Below are 8779 nucleotides of genomic sequence, written 5' to 3'. Positions count from 1 at the left end.
TTTAAAAATACTCTAGGAGTTTCAACTTTCCATAGCCTTCTGTTTTAATTTTGCCCTTACATACATTTCGCTTTCTCCATCCACTAATTGATGGACACGTGCACGACCCCATGCAGAGTGGCCCATGCAGAGAACGTAGCGACTCTGCCAATCCGTTGCACGCACACGTTTACAATACTTCGGCTCTCAATTTATATGCAAGCAAAATAGTCAAGAAACATCTAGCGAAGCCCCCTATTATGCCGGTTAGTCCTTATGCGTAGAATATATTTAAGTTGATAGTTTTCTCAGATATGGTCAAATTTTACTTAACCAGTAGATTAATATCAACATACAAAGGTGACAATCTAAAAGAAAAATAAACAAAAGTGATAAAAAGTACTCGTAGCAACCGAGGGACCAATGAGTGGCAACGGCTCTGGTAGGCGGGACCCAGAAAAAACAACGCCACTTCTTCAAGGGCTACATCGCAAAGCTGCCAAAACCTTCTCCGTCGTCCTCTTTTCTGCGCAAACTTCCAGGCAACCATCACCACCACCGCACCGCCCAAGCAACCCCTCCACCGTCACGCTCCCCACCCACCCCCGCCACCACCACCACCACCACTCCGCCACCTCCCTGCTCCTCGCCGAGCACCCCGAAAACCCTAGCCCCAGCCTCCCTCCTCCGGCCACCTCTCCGCATTTCCGGCAGATCCGCCGTCGGCAGCCCAGATCCGCCCATGCGCCTCCCGCTCCTCCTCCTCGCCCTGCTCGCCGCGGCGGCGTCGGCGTCGGTGCCGGCTGCCGCGGCGACGCTCTCCACGAGGATGGTGCACCGGCTCTCCGACGAGGCGCGAGTGGCGGCGGGGCCCCACGGGGCGCGGTGGCCGCCGCACGGGAGCGGGGGCTACTACCGGGCGCTGGTGCGGAGCGACCTCCAGCGGCAGAAGCGCAAGCACCAGCTCCTCTTCGTCTCCGAAGCCGGCGGCATCTTCTCCCCCGGCAACGATTTCGGCTGGTGCGTCGCGCTCGCTCCCTCCCCTCGGCGGCTCGGCCGTCCGGTCTTCCTGCATTCCTCAGTACCTTTTACTGCTGAAGTATGCTGTTGATGCAGAAGCTTATTTTCCAATGCACTACTAGACCCAGTTAGTTTTACATCATATTGGTAATAGAGAAACACAAAATTAGAAAAAGAGAAGTTGCTTTGCTTTGTGGCGTGTGTTGCATTGTGAATCTATGATGGGCCAAAGCTTAGCTTTACTGATTACAAATGGTGTTACTTCTGTCTGTGCAGGTTGTATTACACATGGGTGGATGTCGGGACACCGAACACTTCCTTTATGGTCGCATTGGATACTGGAAGTGATCTGTTCTGGGTACCCTGTGATTGTATTGAGTGTGCTCCGTTGGCTGGCTACCGTGAAACTTTGGTACGCACCCTTTTTTGAACAATAACATTGTGTTGGGGTCTGCAGATGCTGGATTTGGAAATGCTCGTGTCAATTTGACCAGATGCATGCGTTAGAGGCTTTGCACATACTATTGCAAAAAGAAAAAAAATGATGCTTGCGCATAGTTAACTCTTTTCTTCCAAAGTAAAATTTTAAAGCATGTGATAATACTATCCTTGTAGATTGAAGAAACTAATACACGGCATGTACGTTTCGACTGTTTTTCTGGTACTTAATTAGCGTTCCATTCAATTTAGGGGAGAAGATTCACATAGATGATCCATGTTAGTTTTGCAACTTGATACCACCACCACATTTAGTTGAAAAAGTCACAATAACTTGAGCTGCACAGTTTCCAATTTAAGCCCAACTGGTACTTGGAGACATATTTAGTTGAAAAAGTCACAATAACTTGAGCTGCACAGTTTCCAATTTAAGCCCAACTGGCACTTGGAGACATATTTAGTGATCTCTGGTGAAAATTTTCTGTTGAATTTTATCGATCCTAAAGTTGCTTATATTACTTGATAGAAATACACAAACAAGAGGACTTGTACAAATTGGGAAGCAGTTTTAGTGCTTATTTGCAATGATTGATTGGCAGGTGCTCCGTCATATATGGAGCATCTATTATGCAGGATAGAGATCTCGGGATTTACAAACCAGCTGAATCAACAACGAGTCGGCATTTGCCCTGCAGCCATGAGCTTTGCTCATCGGGTTCAGGCTGCTCAAGCCCAAAGCAGCCTTGCCCATACAGCACTGACTATCTTCAAGAAAACACAACCAGCTCAGGTTTACTAATTGAGGATGTTCTACACTTGAACTCCAGAGAGAGCCATGCACCAGTGAAGGCTTCAGTCATTATAGGGTAAGTTCTGTACCAGCTGCCATTGCTCTCTCTATGAGTTTATGCTTGTATTCCATTACTTGGCAAATAACAGTCACAATTGATATGTTTTTCCCGCGTGTGACATTCTTCATTTCTGTTTGTTTTCTGCTGAAGGGGAGCCTTGGCGCAGTGGTAAAGCTGCTGCCTTGTGACCATGAGGTCATGGGTTCAAGTCCTGGAAACAGCCTCTTACAGAAATGTAGGGAAAGGCTGCGTACTATAGACCCAAAGTGGTCGGACCCTTCCCTGGACCCTGCGCAAGCGGGAGCTACATGCACCAGGTTGCCCTTTTTTTGTGGGTATTTGCATACTGTGTCCTCTAGCCTACCCCAACTTGTTTGGGACTAAAGGTTTTGTTGTTGTTGTCCACCTGGACCTGCATCATATATTCATATTCATCCAGTTGCCTACAAATGGCATTTTAAGCTGTGACCATTCTTTGTGTTGTATATTTTTTGTGTTATGTTGATCCTTCTATGCACTCTTGAAACAAAATGGTTGGAATGACAGATGATGCTTGTGTACTGAAGAATTCTAGTCTCATGATTGCTGTAGTTTTCCAGTTTTACTAAGTTAGTGTATCCTTTTTTTATAGGTGTGGTAGGAAGCAAAGTGGTAGCTATTTGGATGGTATTGCGCCAGATGGACTTCTTGGCCTTGGGATGGCAGATATCTCAGTTCCTAGCTTCCTTGCAAGAGCTGGATTAGTTCGAAATTCCTTTTCCATGTGTTTCAAGGAATATTCTGGGAGAATTTTCTTCGGTGATCAAGGAGTGTCTACCCAACAGTCGACGCCATTTGTTCCTTTATATGGCAAATTGTTAGTTCCTTGGAATGGTCTTTAGTTGCTCTAGTGATTTTTAAGTTATTTCCAGCTCCACTGACATCCGTGTTTTTTTTCCTCCCAGTCAAACTTATGCTGTTAATGTTGACAAATCTTGTGTTGGCCACAAATGTTTTGAGGGTACTAACTTCGTGGCCATAGTTGATAGTGGAACATCATTCACAGCTCTTCCTCTGAATGTTTACAAGGCTGTCACTGTCGAGGTGGATACATACCCCTTTAGAGATCTCTCACTCGTAGATAAATTTTGTTACTGATCCATTATACATTTGCAGTTTGACAAACAAGTTAATGCCTCAAGAATAACCCAGGAAGATGATTCTTTTGAATACTGCTACAGTGCTAGGTAACTTCCAAATTCTGACTGCACTACAGGTCACCACTCGCCAGGAGCTAGTTCGATTTTTGACATTTTCATTTGCACTGGTTTGTGATTTCAGTCCTCTGGAGATGCCTGACGTGCCAACTGTAACTCTTAATTTCTCTGCAAACAAGAGCTTTCAGGTCGTTAATCCTACGATTGTACGTAAGGACGGAGAGGTATGTCTTTCTTGTCTCAGGAGAAAAATTGTAAGTTATGTTGTGTGCATTGCCGAGCATTGTTTATAAGGCAGTAAGGCGACCTAAGGTGGCGACCTAAGGCGAGCACCAACAGCCTTACGCCTAAGTGCCTAAAGCGGGCATAATGTCAAGGCTCTGACAGGGCGCCTTGCTGTCTAAGCGTCCAAAGGAGGGACTCCTTGTAAAAAATGTTCCCGAGAACAAGTTCTTATATGCAAATCGACTCCATTTGTATTTTTCTCTTCTTTCTGAAAGAGCCAGCTCCAGTTATCTCCCTTACATAACCGATATAGTATACTGCATTCAAATGCTCCTTCCAGTGTGTTCTCCTGCAGTTTATTTGATTAAACAGATATAGTTGGTGGGTAAAATGGCTTCAACTGTGAAAACAAGATACTGTACTAGAAAGATTTCTATAGTTTGGCACTTGCTAGGCTCATCTATTAAAAGTTGGTATAGTGTAATGTGGAGTTTGCATGTGTGGTGCGAACTAAACCTGTCATCAATTGTTTCTATGCTCATTGCACAATGTTATTAGATTTTAATAAAAACAAAGTCAAGGTAAGCTATGAGAGTACCATTAGTGATGCCATTTATCTTTTGACAGCTGAGCCCTTTTGTAACATGCTCACAGCGCATAAACTTACTGCATGATTTGTTGTAACATACTCCCTCTGTTCCTAAATATAAGTCTTTTTAGAGATTTCAACAAGGGACTACATATGGATGTATATAGACATATTTTAGAGTGTAGATTCACTCATTTTGCCCCGTATGTAGTCTCTTATTGAAATCTCTAAAAAGACTTATATTTAGGAACGGAGGGAGTATATGTTTGTATACAAAAGGCAGATGTGTCATTTCGAGAGAAAGAAACATATTTGTCTTTATGAAATATAGAACTGTAGCTGTTTTGCGGCTCTGTGATATCATCTCATCTCATTTGCTAATGTTCAGGGATCGATTGCTGGCTTTTGCTTAGCTGTTCAGAAGTCACCAGAGCCTATTGCAATTATTGGACGTGAGTGCTTAAATCTTGGGATATGTGTTCTCTCAAAGTCTAATTTTATTTTGAAAACTAGCTTACGTGGTATCCGTGGATGCAGAGAACTTCCTGACTGGATACCACATTGTTTTTGACAAAGAGAACATGAAGCTGGGCTGGTACCGGTCTGAATGTAAGTCAGAAACTACTCTAAAAAGAAAGACATTTTCCTTTGTCCATGAAACATTAACGTTCATTCCCTTGTACGCAGGCCATGATCTTGACAACAGCACGACGGTGCCCTTGGGCCCGTCGCAGCACCACAGCCCGGGGGATCCGCTGCCGTCGAGCGAGCAGCAGACCTCTCCCACCGTGACGCCTCCTGCCGTCGCAGGCAAGGCGCCGACCTCCTCGGGCGGGCCATCGAACTTACATAGGCTACTTGCCAACTGCTGCTCGCTGCTGTTACTGACCATCTCCACCGTGTTCTTCATCTCATGAATCAGCAACTGAATAAACCTAACTGATGATAGCCCCTGTATATCGCATAAGTCTCTTGTGTCAGCTGTTTCGGAAGTGCTTCCCGAGTTTAAGCGTAGGGATACAACTCCACTCCACCAGCGAATGGGTCACTCGCCTATCGCCCGTCGATCTTAAAAGAACACTGACAGACCGGTTTGCTGAGAAACGTCACGACATGTGCCCATAGTTTCCTGTGCTACGAGGAAACGGTGCAAAAACCACGAAGCCGGAAGCGAGGATAAGAAGAGGAGGAAGAGCGTGACCGTGCAGTCATCCATCGATGGCAGTCCCTTTTTCCCAAGCTGCAGCTTTGCAGGCGATTTCTTGCGCCCTGCGGTCTGCACTGCACCTGCACGGGCACTCTGCACTGCACCGCTCTCCCAAAGCCGGAAGGCTCGGCCTACTGCAACACACAAGCGCCCGCACCGAGCCACTGCATCTGCATGCACGACCGTCGTCGTCGTCAGTCACATGAGAGGAGAGGCCTCGCACCACCACCACCATCACGGGCCACGGCTCCGTCACTTTTCCCCGACCTCTTCGTGCTCTCTTGTCAGCCTCCACACACACACACACACCAGCCCCCCCGTCTCTCCTGTCCCCTCGCCGAGGCGCCATTGCCTTCTTCAGGTCGCCTTTCAACAGTTCCCCGGCCGGCCTCTTACAAAGCCAGCCAGACAATGCCGTGCCATTATGCATGCACAATCCAACACTAGCTACCTAGGCCCTCCACTTAGGCGGGCTTCTTGCTTCTTTCGCTCGCTCACTCGTCACTCATCCATCCACTTCCAGTGAGCCTCTCGCTGCATTCTCCATGGGAGGCGGCATAAAGCAGCTGGTGGCGAGCCTGCTGGGAGCGGTGGGTGGAGGCCAGAGGTGCGCCAAGGAGAGCACGCAGCCGCAGCCGCAGACAGTGGAGCTCAGGGTCCGGATGGACTGCGAGCGCTGCGAGCGCCAGGTCAAGAAGGCACTCGCCGGCATCAGAGGTTAGTTCCGTTGGTCGCTCGCCCGGTCGGTCGGTCACTCATTGGGGTCACATTGTCTTGTTTTCTCTGCTCGTTGCCATCGTGCCTTTCCATGTTCCTCGCCGTCTAGAGTGTAGACAACAGTATATAGCTCCTCATCAATAATGCCCGTCGTGTCATGTCCGCTTAAGCTTTTCCCGGCCCGTACACCTGTCGCTAGAACACTGAAGCATCTGCTCAGAAAAGTTGATGAACCCCCCCTTTTCGCACTCATGTCCAGTTGATTCACTTAGTCCCGTTTTCCTTTTCATTATGATTTGGCTTCGGGTCCATTATTTTTTGTGAGCACTGCTATTTAGGAGCGGGTTATTTATTTGACAAGTGGTTTTATTTTGAAGTTGCAGGGGTGGAGCGCGTAGAGGTGAACAGGAAGCAGCAGAGGGTGACCGTCACTGGCGTCGTGGACCCCCACAAGGTCCTGCGGCGGGCCCAGTCCACAGGCAAGAAGGCTGAGCTGTGGCCCCGGAATCATCATCATCCTGGCTACGACGACCACAGCGCTGCCGTCACGGCCCGCTACGGCGCCATCGGAGCGGCCCAGGCCAATGACAGGTGGGCCCCATCTCCCTACCGGCAGAACGCGGACGCAGTCGGCGCCGAGCAGATCACCAGCCTGTTCAGCGACGAGAACCCGAACGCCTGCTCCGTCATGTAGCGCCACAGCGTCTCATACAGAGGAGTGGTTGGTTTTTATGCTTTTTTTTTTGCGGTTTTTTTATGCTTTAGCTAGATAGTCGTAGGAGTAGAAGCTCGCTGGGTTCGCTCTTGCCAATTTACCTTGCCAAACCTCACAAAACTTGCCGTTTCCGGCAGCCTCCGGGACCTGCGAAACGTTGTTGCCGTGCCAAAATTTTGGCTACCAAGTACTACCAACCAACAAAGCATGGCCTTGGTGAGAAGATCTCCGGTTGGTCTCGTGTCATACTGTCATGTCGTCACCGCATCTCTTGCTAGATTTTGTATGCTGGTTTGCTTTATGATGTGCGACACGAGTTCCGTGCACGTAGGAATTCCAACCAGAGGCAGCCAGGATCTAGACCACCATCAATCACCTGTGGCGTTAGATACTTCGACGACGGACCTGGGCGAGATGCCAAGCGCTATAGTTTATGCTCTGCTGTCTGTCTGTCTTTCTGTCTCTGTTCACTCCTCGCCGTTCTTTTAGTTTTACGTCGCGACGCGGTAATGGAACATGAGCTAGCTATAGCCAGCGAGCTGCCGCCCAGGCCCCAGAGGTCAACATACGTCCCCCCAGCCCCCACTCCCCTGCTTCTTTTTCGTTTAAAACGATCCCTGGATGGTAAAGCAGGCCCGGGAGCAATGCCAATGGAGGTTCAGTGCGCGGTGACAACATCCGTCAGGTCCTTCCTTGGAGAAACAGTATTTGTGCAGATGCTGTGGTGCAGCGAACCAACCCCCTCGCTTTTCTGCCGGTGCAAGGCCTCCTTTTGAGCTCGAAAGCTCGATCGTCTCCGGGCTTCTAGACTGTTGTGGTGGGTGCGTGCGGACGCCTCTGCATGTATGGCTCTGTGCTGCTGGGTGGGTGCGTGGGTTGACGACAGATTGGCTAATTAACAACGACGATGAGCTGCGTGCAATGGCGTCCTCATTGCGCACGCGGCCACTAATGTCCAGCTTTTTTGTATCATATGGACTGCTTAGCTTAGTTTAGTCGACCAGTGTAGCATCCCGGGCAGCAGATCTATCAGAGAGTTTTTTTTAACTTGATGATCTATCAGTGAGTTGGGATGCCGTGAGCCGGAGATTCTTCTCGGAATTTCATTTTTTTATTTTTTTGGCCTGAGGATTCCTCTCCTCTCAGTGCCGCGTCCCTTTTGGTTTCGACACGCGAGCGTAGCACCACAGTGATACTGTTGGGGCCTCAAATCGGACCGTCCACTCGTGGTAGTACGATGAAAGTTGGCCTAGCCCAGGCCAGGGCGCGCGGTGTCGCCGTGTGTGCAGTGCCGGTTACACGGACAGCACAGTCCCTGGCAAGTCGCTGGAGCTACTCGTAGCCCCGATCTCTTGTCCCGGAGCGAAGGTGACAGGGACCGACGGAGCGCGACGGCGACCGAGCCACCCCTTTCCGGGGCCGTGATCGTGGCGGGAAACCTTTTTCAAGCTGTGGCCACGTACGGAACGACCGGAACCGGCTGGGCGCGCGGGGAGAGCGACGGCTCTCTTCTGCTTTTGCCCGCCCGCCACCTTGATCGGCCGACCCCGACACCGGAGCCTCGCTGCGCGGTTGCGGTTGCGGTCGCGCTCGGCACGTAAGCTAGGGCGGGTCGTCATCGATCGTGCCAGTGCAGCTGTGCTCAGTGCTCGTGTCGTGACATGAGATCGTGGGATCGCCTTCGCCCGGCCTACAAAGTATGTACTGGGTTCCGAGGCTTGGGCTAGGTCACTGTAGAACTGGCTACGTAAGTGACGGGCAGACGCCGGTGTAATTCAGTTGTTAGTGGCCGGGCAACGGAGCCATCTGTCATTGGTAGGGCAGGTCAGGTATGATTGGCGG

The 8779-nt window shown here is 49.6% G+C and overlaps 2 protein-coding genes across 4 annotated transcripts; both read left to right on the top strand.

The window, feature by feature from the left end:
- The first annotated feature begins 583 nt into the window (after positions 1-583).
- On the top strand, positions 584-5290 carry LOC119324430 (aspartic proteinase-like protein 1). Of its 2 annotated transcripts, none has more exons than XM_037598220.1 (10): positions 584-999; positions 1276-1411; positions 2071-2303; positions 2920-3144; positions 3233-3371; positions 3444-3514; positions 3609-3708; positions 4687-4750; positions 4836-4907; positions 4986-5290. In XM_037598220.1, exons 1-10 carry the CDS (start codon positions 722-724, stop codon positions 5213-5215), a joined length of 1548 nt encoding a protein of 515 aa, XP_037454117.1. In that variant the 5' UTR covers positions 584-721; the 3' UTR covers positions 5216-5290. The 2 variants fall into 2 exon arrangements, with proteins under 2 accessions (XP_037454117.1, XP_037454118.1); XM_037598221.1 differs by having other exon boundaries at positions 864-999; positions 2037-2303.
- Positions 5291-5347: 57 nt separating this feature from the next.
- LOC119324431 (heavy metal-associated isoprenylated plant protein 23-like) lies at positions 5348-7183 on the top strand. Of its 2 annotated transcripts, none has more exons than XM_037598223.1 (2): positions 5348-6222; positions 6606-7183. In XM_037598223.1, exons 1-2 carry the CDS (start codon positions 6051-6053, stop codon positions 6914-6916), a joined length of 483 nt encoding a protein of 160 aa, XP_037454120.1. In that variant the 5' UTR covers positions 5348-6050; the 3' UTR covers positions 6917-7183. The 2 variants fall into 2 exon arrangements, with proteins under 2 accessions (XP_037454120.1, XP_037454119.1); XM_037598222.1 differs by having other exon boundaries at positions 5410-6222; positions 6600-7183.
- Positions 7184-8779: the final 1596 nt, after the last annotated feature.

This window comes from Triticum dicoccoides, chromosome 6B, assembly GCF_002162155.2.
Source record: "Triticum dicoccoides isolate Atlit2015 ecotype Zavitan chromosome 6B, WEW_v2.0, whole genome shotgun sequence".
NCBI classification, from domain to species: domain Eukaryota; kingdom Viridiplantae; phylum Streptophyta; class Magnoliopsida; order Poales; family Poaceae; genus Triticum; species Triticum dicoccoides.
Note: the sequence above shows the minus strand (reverse complement) of the source record. Positions and strands in the feature narration are given on the sequence as shown.

Bases quoted from the DNA above. Each gene is read 5' to 3' on its own strand.
- LOC119324430 (XM_037598220.1), top strand. From the start codon at position 722: ATGCGCCTCCCGCTCCTCCTCCTCGCCCTGCTCGCCGCGGCGGCGTCG. The intron at 2,304-2,919 runs GTAAGTTCTGTA...CTTTTTTTATAG, and splicing joins AAGGCTTCAGTCATTATAGG to GTGTGGTAGGAAGCAAAGTG. The intron at 3,709-4,686 runs GTATGTCTTTCT...GCTAATGTTCAG, and splicing joins TTGTACGTAAGGACGGAGAG to GGATCGATTGCTGGCTTTTG.
- LOC119324431 (XM_037598222.1), top strand. From the start codon at position 6,051: ATGGGAGGCGGCATAAAGCAGCTGGTGGCGAGCCTGCTGGGAGCGGTG. The intron at 6,223-6,599 runs GTTAGTTCCGTT...TTTATTTTGAAG, and splicing joins GGCACTCGCCGGCATCAGAG to TTGCAGGGGTGGAGCGCGTA.